We start from the raw sequence: 17,600 nt of genomic DNA on the forward strand, positions 1-17,600 counted from the left end.
GAGCACGTACCCTTTTTCATATCCTCGCATCGTCTACGCCACCACAACGTAGCGATGTCTTCGAGATAGAGAGGTATGGCTTAGAGCTTGGCTGCATCATCCCTATATCCGGCAGCATTGAAGTATACTTCCATGTTCCATAGGAAGTTATCAATCTCCCGGGCACCCCTAGCTCCTTTATACGGCTTCGGTTTAGGAGTATCTTTAGCCATGAAAGGTTGTGAAATCATACCTCGAGTTGCCAAGATAGCATCATATTGGCTGAACTTTTCTTTAAATTCAGCCATCTCCTTCAGAAACATTTCTCCTTGGCTCCGTAAGAATGCACACTCCTCACGTACGGATGTGATCCCTTTCTGTAGCATGTCGACAGCGGAATTCAAGGCCGACTGCATCTCCTCCCGAAGTTCGTCTTCTGCAGACTCCAACTTCTTGATGCGCTCATCGAAAGCCTCCATCTTATCCGCCACGGTAAGCTCCACCTTAGCCAACCGTGCCTCCAACGTCGTCATGATGTCACGAGATTTATCCCTACGTTGCCTTGGAACATCCTTCGGATCCACCACACCAAGTACTTCGGAACGAAGGTCGGAGCTCGACATTATCACTTCTGAACCTTGGCTCTGATACCAAATGTCACAGGCTGATTCTTTCACCACAAACCTCACTCAAACCCGTGCGGCACTTAGTCACTCTTTTCCTCACTAGAATGGCTAAGTCAGCCTAATCCCTCAAACACTCATTCAAGAGAAGGGAAGAGAACACTCAAGAGTGGAAGTGGAAGCTCTTATTGCTTTATTGCTTAGCAACTCTTGCTTGATACAAATGAGATGCCTTAGCCCCTATTTATAGGCAAGGCTAGCTTACAATGGATGACTATGATTAGCCTTCTAGATTGTTCTTACAATTAATGGTTAAGATTGAGTCTCTAGACTCTTCTCCTAAAATATCTCCCTAGATATTTACATGGGACTTTCTAGAAGCTTTTACAAGGGTCCTTAGATATTTTAATGAGACTTCCTAGAAGCTTCTAGATACAAGATATTTATCATACCTTTATTATCCAAGAAAACTCTAGAAAACCCTAGGATCTTCATGGACCCAACCATGAATAAGTGAGTCCAAATGCACCCAATTGAGCCAAAATTGGGACGGTTCGTGACACCTGCTTGCTCCAACTCTGCATCGAAAATGGCATTTATTACCTTGATTTTTATCCTACTACGTACGATCACCGCCATCCAACCAAATTGAATTAACCCAAAAAGCTTTATAGATGCATATAGACTAGCTAGTCCGCCATGAAAATGAGATACAGCAGCAGGAGACATTCCCGCATGCATGTGTTGTTATTAATTATTAGCTTTCGAAACAGCGCCGACGTTTGCCTGTGCATGGTGATTTAAATTGTAGGGACTGATTAAAGAATCTAGATACCACCTGCTACCGGTTTTGGAAATCCGAAGTCCGATAGATCGGGGGGTCATTAGGCTGAAACCATGGTTTTGTTGATGCTCGCGGGCCTGCACTCACCAAAACGAACGGTTTCCGACCACACACGCTGAAGTTCATGCCGTAAGGATAAGGTAACCATGTACTGTTAATTTGTTTGCTTCTGCGAAATGGGCCCACTTATTATAGCACATATGTACCGCATCCGTACCTCTACTTGAGGTGTGCATCATGCATGTGGACTACCCAGACGGCATATGGCTGTGAACATGCTTTGGTATTTGAAGTTAATTTGTGGAAATTTCGGCAGTACTTCGGCAGCATAACAAGAGAGTCAGGTCGCAATAGGCGACCTGTGGTGGTACGGAAGGCACGGACTCCGCGAGCGTCCCGCACCCTCTGATAGAAAAGGATCCCATGATCCTGAACCGATCTTACCTGGGATCGCAAATCCCAAGTTTGTCTATGAAGAGCTGATCTAATTGTGGTCCCATCCGCTAGAGCTTGAAGAATTCCTAATGGGCCGGCATATTCAGGCCCGATAACGTAGGAGACATCTCTATTTTTCCCCCGGGGGATCTTTATAATTAAATTCATGTTTCACAAAGGAAACAAGAACCTTAAGCAAAATATCTCAACCAAGTGAGATATCAGCTCTTCCTCTCATCAATTCTAGGACTGACCTGTCGAGGGAACCTAAAAGCTATTACAAATCATACAAATAGCGATACAACCAATTTTAAGTGGTTCGGCAAATTGCCTACGTCCACAGGGCAAGGAGGGGGGAGATCTACTAATAAAGGGAGAGAATACAACTAGGGTTTACAATCACTCTCAATCTAAATCAAATCCCTCACAAAATAACTCTCTCAAAAAGGTACACAAATCCCAAAAAAGTGTCAGCGGCTTCGTTTACTTCTTCTGCAGTTGCGCTTTCCCTGCAGCCGCAAAACAACTACACCCAATTCACAAAATCTCATTGCACTTGCTTCTGTTACGCAGCCGCACAAATAAACCAAAAACTCCTTTGTACGCACCTCCTGCACACCCTAAAAAAAACAAGTTGATATATATTTTCCTATTTCAATTCGGGTGGGCCTTGGGCCTTCGTTGGGTGAAGAGATCACGCGCAAATCTTTCACGCGTCTTTCCTTCATTCACGTGGTGGTGGCCCCACGTTTACAATTCTCCACCTCGGTGAAGTTTTCCCAAAACTGAGTCGACACCAAAGTATCCAAATGTTCCACTTGTTGTGTCCAGTACGCCGTGAAACAATTCACGACAACGGACTCAATCCACAACACGTTGGGAACCCGAACGAGAGTCCAAACAATCTCCCCATCAAAATCAACTAATACAAACCGGCTGCATCAAACATGACTACCTACGTATCCTCTTGCCCAAGGAATCAAGACAAACGTAGTTCACCCAAATGGCCACCAACGGCCTTAACAATCACGAATGTTCAACAAGTTTCGACAATGATCAAACTTGTTGCTCGGAACCACCTTTATGAGCATATCCGTCGGATTATCCTTCATGTGGACTTTCACAATCTCCACATCGCCATCTTCAAGAACATCCTGAACAAAGTGATAACAAACATCAATGTGCTTCGTCCGCGCATAAAAAACCTGATTCTTCGCCAAATAGATAGCACTCATGCTATTATAATGAATAGTGACAGACCGCTGTGATATACCAAGTTCCTCCAAAAGTCCTCGAAACCAAATAGCCTCCTTCACAGCCTCCGTAACTGCCATATACTCTACCTCCGTCGTAGACAAAGCCACCATAGACTGTAAGGTGCATCTCCAACATACCGGCGTACGGGTCAAAGTGAACACATACCCCGTCGTAGACCGGCGCTTATCCAAATCCCCGGCATAATCCGAATCAACATAGCCAATGCACAACTGCCCACCTTTAGTGTCCCGCTCATAAACCAAACCAACATTGAGCATACCTCGAATGTACCTCAAAATCCATTTCACAGCGTCCTAATGACCCACTCCTGGATCGTGTATGTATTTTGAAACCATGCTCACCGCCTGTGACAAATCAGGCATCGTACATACCATTGCGTACATCAAGTTCCCAACCGTGCTCGCATATGGAGTCTTCGATATCAACTCTCGATCTTCAACTGACTTTGGTGAAAGACCAACTGAAAGCTTCAAATGGGCTCCCAAAGGTACACCAACTGGCTTCATATCAATGCTAATATAGAATCGATGTAGAACCTTCTTCAAATAAGTCACCTGTGTCAAACAAATTTTTCCCTTCTTCTTGTCTCTGCCGATCTTCATCCCTAGAATGCGCTTCACCTCGCCCAAGTTCTTCATCTCAAACTCATTTGAAAGCTGAACTTTTAACTCATCTATAGCCGACCTGGAAATAGAAGCAACCAACATGTCATCGACATAGAGCAACAAATAAATGTACGCACCTCCTTTCAACTTGCAAAAATATACGCAAGGATCAAACTGGCTCCGAGTATACGAATGACCAATCATAAAACCATAGAATCATCTATACCATTGTCGAGGAGACTGCTTCAAACCGTATAGCGATTTCTTCAACCTGCAAACCAACTTATCTTTCCCTGCAGCTCGGAATCCCAATGGCTGAGTCATATATATTTCTTCATTAAGATCACCATGAAGAAATGTCATTTTCACATCTAACTGATCTAACTCCAAACCATACTGTGCCACCAAAGCTAGCAAAATCCAAATAGAAGAGTGCTTCACCACCGGAGAGAAAACCTCATTATAGTCAATACCTTCCTCCTGTGCATAGCCCTTCGCAACCAACCTAGCTTTGAACTTCAATGGAGTACCCTCAATGCTCTCCTTCTTCGTGTATACCCACTTGCAACCAATTGCCTCCCGCCCTTTTGAAAGCTCAACAAGCTCCCATGTATCGTTCTTATGAAGAGATTCCATCTCCTCCTGCATAGCCACCTACCACGAATCAGCCTCCGAACTCTGCTCGGCCTCTCTAAATGTAGTAGGCACCAACTCATCGATACTCTTCACCAGAAGTGCATACGCAACTGTGTCGGCATACCGTGCTGGCATCTGTATGTTTCTAGCTCCTCTGTCTCTGAACCACAATCGAATCCTGAACCTGAACCGTCGATCCCTGATCCTGCACATCAATACTCGTATCCCCCGTGTCATCGTCGTGCTCGTCTGGCGTCACCTCAGTCAGCACTCTAATGGACACTGTACCATCTGGACAATATAAAGCTGCATCGATCTCCACCACCTACAATATCTCCTCCGTTGGGTCGCTCTCCACCTGATGAGAGCTGGGAAGCTTCAAGATAGAAGCCTCATCAAACGTGATGTCCCTACTCAGCACAATCTTCTTATCAACTGGATCCCAAAGCTTGTATCTCTTGACACCACGTTTGAATCCTACAAATATGACCTTCCTAGCTCGAGATTCCAACTTATCAGTTCTCACATGATAAAACGCAGGGCACCCGAATACCTTGAGCTGGTCATAGTCATGTGCTGGCTCTCCCTACTACATCTATAGAGGGACTTGAACCCTCACGATTTCTAAAGTCGACGGATTTTCCTTTTACTATAAATTTGACAAGTCCAATCCCCGCCCAGACGAGCGGTCCAAGTTCAGCACACAACAAGCGGTCTGGTCGACCTTCATCCGACGTTCAGCACACCCGAGAACACAGCGCTCGCTTACACTTGAGCACACTCCTACGCTTGTTGCTTGTTGGCCAGACTTCTTCCGTTATCTTTACATGGTCCTGCGGTCATTTGGTTCAGGTACCTTAGACCGACCTATGTAGCCTCTTTTCAGCAGCTGACAAAATATCTTGAACCACGTAGCCTTTCTTTCATGTGCAGAAGCCTACCACACTTAGTGATTTCGCCAAAATGATGCACGTCGAGGGATTAACAGCGCCTTCTTGGATTACATGGGGGTTTTCCCTTCAATCGCAGATGAAGGCAGCCTATTAATGAGATGGCTCGCATATGTAAGTGCCTCAGCCCAAAAGATCTTTTCTCAACCACTCTGTGATAATAAGCATCGGATCTTCTCTAGTAAAGACCGATTTAGTCTCTCTGCCACCCCATTCTGCTACGGTGTATGACTAATCGTGAAGTGTCTCTCTATGCCCTCGTCTCGACATAGCTGCTGAAAGGGGTCTGAAGTATATTCACTACCGTTATCGGATCGTAACGTCTTGATCTTTCTCCCAGTCTGCAGTTCTAATCTCTTCTTCCACTCCACAAACAAATCTAGGACTTCACTCTTCTTCGTCACGGTGTACACCTAACAACGCCTAGAATAGTCATCTACAAAAGTGATGAACCAATGTCTACCACCAAGTGATGCATTATTGGTGGGACCCCAAACGTCTGTGTGCACGTAGTCCAGGATGCCCCTCGTCTGATGAATGTCAGTCCCGAACTTCACCTTTGTCTTCTTGCCAAGAACACAATGCTCACAGAACTCAATCTTTTCACTCTTGTTTCCCTTCAATAGCCCCTGCTTATACAATGCCCGCTGTGACTTTTCACCTGTGTGCCCCAACCTATAGTGCCAATGTCTGCTCATGTTCGCTTCTGAAATAGCCGAAGCAACCTGGCCAATCTCGATGCTTCCCTTCAGATAATACAAATTTTGATTGCGGACTCCCTTCATCACCACCAATGATCCCTTAGTAACCTTGGCCACAGTATTTTCGAAAGTCACCTTGAATCCCTTTGCCTCCAAAGCTTCAACTGAGATAAGATTATTCTTCAGCTGAGGAACGAATCTCACCTCCTTCAATTCACGGATTAATCCATCGTGCATCCTAATCCGCACGGTATCTATCCTATAAATGCCAAAGGATTGATCATTTCCCATGACAACAACACCCCCCGTCGACTTTCTCAATAGATGCAAACCAGTCTCGCCTAGGGGTCACATGATAAGTAGTGTCAGAATCAAGCATCCAATCTGATGCATCCATATGGTTCACCTCCGGAGTAATCAGTAGAGAAAATCACGGATCATCGGAATCATCGTCTTTCGCAACGTTCACCTCATTGGCCTTTGGGCCCTTTTTCTTGCCATTCTCCTTCTCCTTGAGCTTCGGACAGTCTCTCTTTCAATGTCCCTGCTCCTTGCAGAATTCACATTGGTTCTTTGCTAATTGGTGGCGGCTTCTTGACTTCGACCTCCCTCTATTACCACCTTTTGGATATGGGCTTCTTCCTCTCGTCGATAAGGTCTCGCCTGAAGTACTAGCGCGGGAAGTCTCATTATCCTTCCTCCTCAAATCGTAGTTCATCAAAGCGTTAGTCACTTAACTATAGCTGATAGAAGATCTTCCGTTCAACAAAGTGAGCACGAAGATATCATACTCCTCATCCGGTAAGGAGCCCAATAAGATAATAGCCGTGTACTTATTCGAAATCTTCTCATAAACATTTGCCAAGTCCGACAACAACTTAGTATAGTTGTTCACATGCGCCGCTAGTGAGGTGCCTCTGGACATCTGAAATCTGAATAGCCTTCGCAGCAAGTGCAACCTGTTCTCAACACTCTTCGTGAGATACTTATTATTGAGAATTTCCCACATCTTTATTACATATGTCACCTCAATCACATGCTTCATTGCAGACGTCACCCTAATCCCAAATGTATTAATGGGATTGACCATTGGAATGCAAATTTACATGCTCCATTAGAACCTGTTATCTTTAGCAAAAAAGTACTTTGGCATTGACGAAATGACTGTTTTCTTTTAAATGGAAATTCAGTGAAGAGCCATTGATGAAATGACATGTTTTCTTTTAAAATGGTCAAAAATTGTAGATTATAGCTCACGAAATTATCTAGAAAATTATTTGCCAATAAAAACCACTAGAAATGATCAAAAATTGTGGTTTATAGCTCATGAAGTCGTGAAGCTTAGACCCTGAGAAATTATTTGCCAATTGGTTGAAATAGCAGAAAAAAGCTAAAATCATGGGTTATAGCTCACGACATTGTGACTTTTAATTTGTAGCAATTTATTCGCTAATGGGTCACGACCATTAGAAATGGCAAAAAATCGTATGTCATAGCCCACGAAATCGCGAATTTTGGCCTTCGCAAAATAATTTACCAAAGGATGAAAACCATTAAAAATATCCAAAAATCATGTGTCACGGCTCATAAAATTATGAATTTTAGCCTCTACAAAATTATTTGCCTACAGCTCGAAACCATTAAAAAATGTTTAAAATATCATAATTTGTAGCTCAACAAATTGTGAGTTTTGGCCTTCAGGAAATTATTTTCCAACAGGTCAAAAGCACTAAAAGTGGCCATAAATCCTAGGTTGTAGCTCAAGAAATATTGAATTTTAACCTCCGGGAGATAATTTGCCATTGGGTCGAAATCATTAAATATGTCACAACATCACAACTTAGAGCTAATGAAATGGTGGTATTTTGCCTCCATGAAATTAATTGTGATTGAGTAAAAACTATTAAAAATGTCCAAAAATCGTGTGTCGTAACTCATGAAATCATGAATTTTGACCTCCACAAAATCATTTGTCCACGGGTCAAAACCACTAAAAATGTCAAAAAAATCATAGCTTCTAGATCATGAAATTGAGAAGTTTGGCCCTCAAGAAATTATTTGCCAACAGGTCAAACCACTAAAATTGGTAAAAACATCATGGATCATAGCTTACGAAATCATGAACTTTTTCTCTAAGAAATTATTTATCTATGGGTGAAAACCACTAGAAATTATTTATCAATGCAAAAATAATTAGAAGTGGTAAAAAATCATGGGCTATAACTCACAAAATCGTGAATTTTAGCCTTCGAGAAATTATTTGCCAATGAGATGAAACCTCTAGAAATGATAAAAAATCATGGCTTGTTGCTCACAAAGTCGTGAATCTTGGACTCTGAGAAATTATCTGACATCGGATCGAAACAACTGAAAAAGTTTAAAATTCACGAGTTGTAGCTCATAAAATCATGAAATTTGGCCTTTGAAATTATTTGCCCATAGGTTAAAGCCACTAAAATGCAAAATCATATGTTATAGCTTATAAAATTTATAAATTTTGACTCATAAGAATTATTTACCATCGGGTCGAAACCGCTAGCAATAGGCAAAAATCATGGGTTATAGCTCATGAAATCGAGAATTTTTACCTCCAGGAAATTATTTTCCTACAGGTTGAAACGATAAAAAATCATGGTTTATAGCTCATAAAATTTAGAATTTTTTCAGGTAGGAAATTGTTTGCCAATGGGGCAAAACCAATAAAAACAGTCGAAAATTATGAGTTATAACTCATGAAATCGTGAATTTTGACCTATATAAAATTACTTGCATATGGATCAAAACTATTAAAAATTGTCAAAAATTATAGGTTATTACTAATGAAATCATGAATTTTGGCCTCAACAAAATTATTTTTCAATGGGTTGAAACCACAAAAAATGGCCAAAAATCATATGTTATAACTCATGAAATCATGAATTTTGGCACCCTAGAAATTATTTACCTACGAGTCAAAACTAATAAACATGTCCAAATATCATGGATAACTCATGAAATTATGAATTTTAGCCTCCGAAAAACTATTTACCTGTCGGTCGAAATCCTTAGTCGAAATCATTAGTCCAAAAATTCTAGGTTATAGCCCATGAGATGGTAAACTTTTGCCACCAGGAAATAATTGGCCAACAGGTTGAAATCACTAAAAATTTCAAAAAATCATGACTTATAGCTAATGAAATGGTGATATTTGAACTCTAGAAAATTATCTGCAAACAAGTGGAAATAATTAAAATTTCTATATCACGGCTCAGAATATCGTGAATTTTAGCCTTTAAAAAATTATTTACCAATAGTAGAAACTACCAAAAATGGCAAAAATGTGAGTTATGACTCATTAAATCGTGACTTTGGTCTTAAATAAATTATTTTCCATTGATTCGAAATAACTATAATTGGTCAAAATTCATAGGTTATAGCTTATAAAATCACGGAATAATGAATTTTGGTCACCTTGAAATTATTTGCCTATGGGTTGAAACCACTAAAAATGGTAAAAAAAATCGTGAATTATAGGTCTTGACATCGTGAATTTTATCCTCTGGGAAATTATTTGTCTATGAGATAAAACTACTAAAACCGGACAAAAATAATGGGTTATAGATCATGTAATTGTGAATTTTATCCTCCACAAAATATTTACAAATGGTGTAGTAACCACTAAAAATGGCCAAAAGTCATGTATTATTACTCATGAAATTGTTAAATTTGACCTTCGGGAAGTTATTTGCCAAAGGGTCGAAACCACCTAAAATGGCCAAACATTTTTGGCTATAGCTCATAAAATCGTGAAATTTATCCTCTGCCAAATTATTTGCTAAAGGTTTGAACCCACTAAAATGCCCAAATTTTATTTTTTATAACTCTTGAAATTATAAAATTGTTCGAAACCACTAATAATGGTCAAAAACCATAGGTTATAGCTCACCAAATTGTGAATTTTTGCCTACACAAAATTGTTTGTTAACAGGCCAAAACCACTATAAATGGCCAAAAAACTGTGGATTATAACCTAAGAAGTCATGAATTTTGGCTTCTACGAAATTATTTGCCCACAGGGTGAAACCGCCAAACTGGCCAAAAATCAAGGGTTATAGTTCAAGCATTCATAGATTTTTGCTCTCAACTTCCATCATGCAAGTAGTAGGGCTTTGGTTTTTGTTAGTGAATAAATGATGTTTTGTTTGAATTTGACTGGGTTCGCTGTTTCTATATAAATGGACTTTGAGCTCATTGACATTGTTTTTCACACCCGAGTTGATAAATGTGCACTCAAATAATATCGATCGTTGGATCATTAAATTTCGAGATTCGTGCCTAGAGCCAACAGTTGGCATTATTTGAGTGCACATTACATTTCGAGGAGTTAGTATGACTACATTTAGTATCTGGAGAAACTAAAGCATTTAAATGGATTTGACGATAACTCGAAAGCAATTAATTGCCTTACTTTTCTTAGCTACACTGTGAACGTCAAACTTGAGAACAATTAGCATCATAACAAATAAATGTCTTCTTCTCAAATATAACAATATTTTGTTTGTAGTAATCATTCAACTCTCACATTTGGTAACCGTAATGAATGTATATATCGTGTACGCATTTTCCTCCATGGTTCCCAAAACGATAATGCATTCACACATACTATGTTGAGGCCTATAAAAATAGTGAGAGCGTCTCTTGTCCTTCTCCTCCTACATCCATCAATCAATGGCAATGGCAGTCTCTAGCCACCTCCTCCCGCTCATAATTGTTCTCACCATTTTCTCTCCATCCTTCGTGCAGTCATCAGCAACTTGCCATGACGATGATCACTCGTTCCTGTTAGAATTCAAGAAGAGCATCACCGACGACCCTGTAGGTCTCCTTGCCACTTGGAACATTAGCACGGACTGCTGCAAATGGGAAGGCATCGGCTGCGATCTCTCCACTGGCCGCGTCGTCAACCTCAGCCGTCCAGGCGTCTTCACCAGTGACGATGCTCCTATGGACACTTCCATGACCGGCACGATCCCTTCATCGGTATCTCGTCTCTCTCATCTCCGACTCCTTGATCTCAGCAGTCTCAAATGCCTCCATGGATCCATTCCTCCTCCTCTCGGCCAACTCACTTCACTGGTCGAGCTTCGGCTTCAAAATAACAATCTTACAGGCCCAATTCCTTCTACTTTTGGTAATCTCGTTAATTTGCGAACGCTCAGTCTCGGCTCTAATCAGCTATCTGGTACAATCCCTCCGTTGATATTCTCGGCTCTTAGATATCTCACCGAGCTTACTATGTCGGAAAACCAGCTCTCTGGCTCCCTTCCTCCATCCATTGGACATCTAAAATTACTCGACACTCTCGACCTTCACACCAACAATCTCAGCGGAAACTTACCGTTGGACATCGGGATGCTCAGAGAACTGACGTATCTTGATATTTCCCAGAACCAGCTTTCTGGCAGTCTTCCTGAATCCATCGGCAACCTCAGAAAACTCGAGGTTATGTATCTGGATCAAAATCGACTGTCCGGTGAAATTCCATCATCTGTCTCCGGCATGACCTCTCTTGCAATCCTTCGCCTGAGCAGTAACCAGTTAACCGGAAAGATACCTGATTCAATCACAGGCCTCACTCACCTTGAGCGCTTGCTTCTAGACTACAACCAGCTCACTGGAGAAATACCAGCTTCAATCGGTAGTCTCCGCAACCTCAGCATCATCTACCTCTCCAACAACAGATTAACAGGACGAATCCCTTCAACTCTCGGCGACATGGGGCTCAGTTACCTAGATCTCTCAGAAAACAACCTATCAGGCCCAGTTCCTGCTAGTCTCTCCAAGCTCACTGATCTCGAATCATTTGGCCTCTCATTCAACCCTCTCCTAAACCTAGACGGCCTTCCGAGTTGGATAGGCAAACTGCCTCTGCAGGTGCTGAGGATGGCCGGCGTCGGTCTCGTGGGTCCCGTTCCTGATTGGATGTCGGCGTTGACCGGTACTCTCGGTGATCTCGACCTGTCGAGCAATAAGTTATCAGGAGAAATTCCACATTGGATCAGCGACACGCAATACCTTTACTCTGTCAACTTATCCAACAATGCCTTCGAATGCAAGTTACCTCTGGAGCTGTTCAAGGGTATGGACACGTTGACTAGGCTCGACCTCAGCAACAACAGATTCACCGGAGGAATAGAGGAGGACATTGGGGAATGGCGAGCAATGCGGGGGGTCGAATATTTTGACGTGTCTGGTAACCCTTTAGGAGGAGAGATACCGGAGTCTATGAGGAAGATGAAGAGTTTGACGGAGGTGAGGATGGCGAGAAACGGGTTAACGGGTCGGATCCCCGTGGGGTTGTTGGACCTTGGGGGGCTTACCCTGATTGACTTGTCGGATAACAGGTTGTCGGGTCCGATACCAAATCACAAAGCCAGTGTTGGGGCCGAAGGGTTCCGGGGGAATCCGGGACTTTGCGGAGAGCCATTGCCACCATGCAAGTAGTACTATGGTGGACTTACACTAGTTAGTTAATGGTGCTTCTTTTGACTTTGGTTGGGGCTGCTGCTGTTCATTGATGTTAATGGATTTTGAGTTCCTTGTCTTTTGCTAGTTAATCAACAAATATAAACTTACCTATCTGGAATAAAACTTGATGCTCACTTGACTAATTTACTTTTAGCGCTACTTGGGTAGCGGCATCAATTTTTAGAAAATTCGTTTTTCAATTCATGATCAGTGGGATTTAAACATGGGTTCCTCTGATACCATTTTAAATTAAGTCTCTCTTGCCATTACACCATATATGTACTGTTCGTTAGTTAGTTAGTCATATCATATCATATATGTGAAGAAGCTAGCTAACAATTCATTGCATTGCTTTCAGTTTCAAACAAACTGTGCTGAAAAGCTGTTTTATGCGTCCTCGTGCAAACTGCATTCTTGTGAAGGAAATCCCTACCCTACATCTTGTTTTGAGATAACAAAAGGTTCACGATGCATTATAAAGCGTGATATTTGTCAAAATTGGTTATCTAGTTGATTATGCGTGCAACTTTAATTAGAAGCAAAATGCAATCGTGTAAGTCTGCTTTTCTCATGAAATTGGAAAGGGGAGAAAATGAACAAGGCCTTTGCTTTGTGTAGATGCCTCGGTTTTACAGTTGTAAAAAGATTGATTAATTTGGCAAAATTTAGGTGGTATGCTCTATGCATTCACCTTTTTCTAGTCTTGATGTTATTCATCTCTAGGCTGCTTCGTCTAGCTGATTGATAGCTGAAGTTAAAAGGATTTTAGTATTCCAATTGAATCGTACTAAGTTGATATGCTTCTAAGTTGTGATTATTAATTCCAGACATTTTTCTAAATTGATAAAAACTTTTTGCTTATTTGAGAAAATTCAGTGTTCCCCTCCAAATGGTGTCTCAATGAAAAAAAGGCCACCACAAGAGATTTCTCATTGTATAGAAATATATTTACTCTTGGAAATGCAGCGGGGATAGCTCAGTTGGGAGAGCGTCAGACTGAAGATCTGAAGGTCACGTGTTCGATCCACGTTCACCGCATCAAGAATTTTGATTATTTTATTTTATTTTTTCAGTTTAAAAGGTTGTGTTATAAATACCACTTAGACACCTTATAGTTTTCCCAACCTTACAATTTTATGATTTTTTTTGTTTAATAGTTGTATACATACCACTTAAACACAATACAACCTCATGATTATTTTGATATTATTTTCAAAATTTTAAGTTTAAAAGTTGTATAATCATGTCATATCATATCAAATCATATCATATCATACTCCATCTAAAAGTGGGAGTTTGGGAAAACTTTCCATAGATAAAAATATCATTGATCCTTTTATATATTATATTATTATCATATTCTATCCTAATTAATTTTAATTAATAGATATGATCTTCAATTATCCTATCATATCCTAATTAATACCGATATAAGCTCATATTTGATTTAAGTATGTTATATATTATATTAAGTTATAGATAATTATCTCCCTTTAAAAGTGGATGCTAAAAAAAACTTTCCATGGACAAAAATACCCTTGACCCTTTTAGATTTTATATTATTAACATATCCTATCCTAATTAATTTATATTAATAGTTATAAACTTCAATTATCCTATCATATCCTAATTAATATGTATATAGATTTAAATATGTTAAGCATCATATTAAGTTAGATAATTATGCAACCTCCAAGTTCATCAACTTCTCTAGAAGTTACAAAATAGAAAACCTCATAACTTACGAATTTTATTTACTAGAGAAAACATACAAAGATTTAAAATTTTGACTATCTAAAGATTTGAAGTACCTAACAAGTGAAAAATTAGAACTCTTTATCTTATCATTCATTTCTTTATATTTAAATTTAAAATAAAGATAATAGATGATATTATGAAATATTCTCTCCTCCTAAATTGTTTTCGTAATTAAGAAGATAAATGTTAGTTCTGGGTGAATGACTAAGCTAGAAAATATTCAAAATCCGTAGAATTTGCACATCTCATGAAATATCCAAAAGACATAGTTAGAATATTTTATAAAAAATTAGCCCACAAGATTAGGAAAAAAATACTCAAAAAGACTTTCAGAAATTGCATATTTTGCGTTGAAACCCAAAAACTTCAAATATGAGAAATTTTGCAAAAATATCCTATGTTTTAAAAAATATGAAGAAAAATCATAGTATTACAAAATTTTCACAAAAGTTCAAAAGAATCCCTTACATTTAAAATTATTCTAATTAAAATAAATTCTTTAATATGATTTCATTGCGATCATATGCTAATTAATCAATATATCTTTAATATGATACAAGGTATATGTTATGGTAATTACCATCCAAAGATAAAGATACCGAAAGATTGTCTGCATAGGCTAAAAAAGGCCATGGTCCAAACCAGCTTAGAGCCTCAAAAGCCTAGCCAAGGGCAAGTCTATCGGCCAGTCGAGTGGACGAGTCATTTTTGACCAAGGGTCATCATTACTGACTCGAAGTGTGGGGCCAGTCGGTCCCTCGTAATCAAGACGACTCCTCTCGCAGACGTCTCGACTATACACTCGACCCGAATCTCACTCGGCTATCAAGTCGGGAAATCACAAAGACAACTCATGAACCGACTCGCCTCTACTAAGGGGATAAGATCCAGCTAAGCTCACCTCAGATATCAATCAACACAACAGCACTGATCAGTCCCATCAAGATCTTCGCTCTGACAAATCCCCTGCACAAGCCGCTTATTCTACTCACAAGTCACTTCTCTAGGATCGCCATGATGCTCTTCTGGGCTCGAATGACTTCCCTTCCAATCACCAACCGCTATCTGGAGAGGGAAGGACAACCGAGCAGCGGGCCTATCCTCTGTCCTGCCTCATCTGTCAAATCCAGGATGCTGAGGGGACATATCTCTCCTGTATTTGAATGACTTCTCTCCCAATCGCCAGCCGACACCTGGAAGGAGAAAGATGACTCAGCCTCTAGCTCACCCCTTAACCGCCTTATGTGCATAATCAAAGCCGAAGGGACAAACTCCCAGGGGCGATGGGCTATAAAAGGGGGAAAATAAGGTTAAAAAAAGAGGATTCTTTTCTGCTACTTCTTGATAAAAGCTCTGAATTTACCTTTGCTAAAAAAATAATCATTAATTCCATAAGAGTACCCCCTGCAAGGACCTCAATGGCCCAGGGACCTCTCAAAAAACCCTCCTCAAGTTTACTGACTGACTTGATGGTCGGAGGTACCACGGGGAAATTAGCCCCGTACTCCTGAGATTCTTACATGTGCAGGCTATCAGCCCACCCCGCGCGCGCAGAATCGGGCGTAGAGTCGGAGGAGGAGTCGGTCCCATCTCTTATCCTCCCAACCTTCGTCATCATCAGAAGACCCTCAACGACTGTGTGTTCACGGACATCAACAGACTCTTTAGCAAATGACTCTGTGGAGACCAAAAATCACAATTTGAGAGGTATAACCTACAAATATATGAGCATTTTTAGTCATTTTGACATGTTGTCAATAATTCTATGGATGCCAAAATTCACGATTTCTTAGTTATAATCCACGATTTTGATCATTTTTAGTCGTTTCGACCCATCGGCAAATACTTTTACGGATGCCAAAATTCACAATTTCGTAAGTTATAACCCATAATTTTGGTCATTTTTAGTAGTTTCAACATGTGAGCGAAATGGGGCAACAATGTCCTTAACATCTGTTTAATCAGAAATGTGATTAGATATCTCAGAATATTGCAAAAACCCTTTAGATATCAGAGTAGTGTATTGTTCTAATAATGAAAAAAACTTCATCACCTCACGTAATGCCACAGGACAATTGAGGCAACAATGTCCACAACACCAATATATACTTTAGTTTGCTCGGAGAACTTCTTTTATCAGAAATGTGATCAGATATCTCAGAATATTGCAAAACCCCTCTAGAAATCTATTCCGGCCACAAATCCATTAGCCTCTGTATTGTACTAATTATGTAAAAAAACGCATCACCGCTTGGAATCTCACAGGACAATAGGGACAAGATTGTCTCAAGTATCAATATATGCCCTCATTGTACTCGGCTGTACTATGTATCAGACGTGTGATCAGTTCTCCCCCCCCCCCCCCCCCCCCCTCCTTGCTCATTTTTCTGTCAGGGCCTGTTTTTGTTTCGAAAAAAAAGACCGAAAGTGGGGGAAAAGAAGGTGAATTTTGATGTTTTCCTCCACTTTCAGAGGTTTGGTTCGTCAAAGCTATAACCGAAAGTAGGGGAGAAAATGAGTTGTCACCATATTATTGGTTGATGTGAGTAATTTTTGATGACTTCCTCCACTTTCCTTGTTTAGGTTCTTTTCTTATGTTTGGTTCATTCTTAAAAGTGGGAGAAAATAGATGAGATGAGATAAGTTGTCATTATATTATTGAATGATGTGACACATACTTAGAAAAATCAATTTTCTTGTTTTTTTGGTGAATAGGGATGGAAGAAAATTTTAAGGGAAAATTGCTTCCAACCCCCAAAACAACCCAAAACGTGCTCTGCCCCCCCCCCCCTTTTTTTTCAACGTGCCTTTTCCCCCCAAAACCGCCCCCGATTTTCTTCCAGCCCCCAAAACGAATCCCCAGGCGTAACTCCGTTTAAACCCCGCTCGAAATGCCCAAAATACCCTTCGCAGCCTGTGTTTGTCGCCCTCTCACGACGGAAACCCATCGTTTCGACTGTAGGCATTAAATGGCGATTAGAATGACTTTGGGGGGGGTTCTCATTTTCCTCCAAAATTATCACCAGATATTATCACCAGCTATATTCCCCTTCAAGCTAAAATCGTTGATTTCCTCCCCATTCTATTACCCCAACTAATTTGTTCCTTCCACTTAATTCTCCTCAATAAAAGCCTCTTCGATTCTTCAACTACTCCCTGTAATAAAATGCCGGATGGATCTCTTCTATGCGTGCTAACGAAGGCAAAAAGCAACAAAAGTGGTGACGGTGTATTCGTCGTTATCAAAGAGAATACAGAAATAATCAGCTTGAGATATCGAGTGG

The 17,600-nt window shown here is 40.5% G+C and overlaps 1 protein-coding gene and 1 non-coding gene across 2 annotated transcripts; both read left to right on the top strand.

Annotated features, from left to right (window-relative positions):
• Positions 10,730-12,701, top strand: LOC109850635 (LRR receptor-like serine/threonine-protein kinase GSO2). The gene has a single exon (XM_020420689.1). The coding sequence runs from the start codon at positions 10,759-10,761 to the stop codon at positions 12,532-12,534; it is 1,776 nt and encodes a 591-aa protein (XP_020276278.1). The 5' UTR covers positions 10,730-10,758; the 3' UTR covers positions 12,535-12,701.
• On the top strand, positions 13,524-13,596 carry TRNAF-GAA. The gene has a single exon. It is a non-coding gene; the product is annotated as a tRNA-Phe (tRNA).

This window comes from Asparagus officinalis, chromosome 7, assembly GCF_001876935.1.
Source record: "Asparagus officinalis chromosome 7, Aspof.V1, whole genome shotgun sequence".
Classification (NCBI taxonomy): Eukaryota; Viridiplantae; Streptophyta; class Magnoliopsida; order Asparagales; family Asparagaceae; genus Asparagus; species Asparagus officinalis.

Coding starts and splice junctions, on each gene's coding strand:
- LOC109850635 (XM_020420689.1), top strand. CDS start 10,759: ATGGCAATGGCAGTCTCTAGCCACCTCCTCCCGCTCATAATTGTTCTC.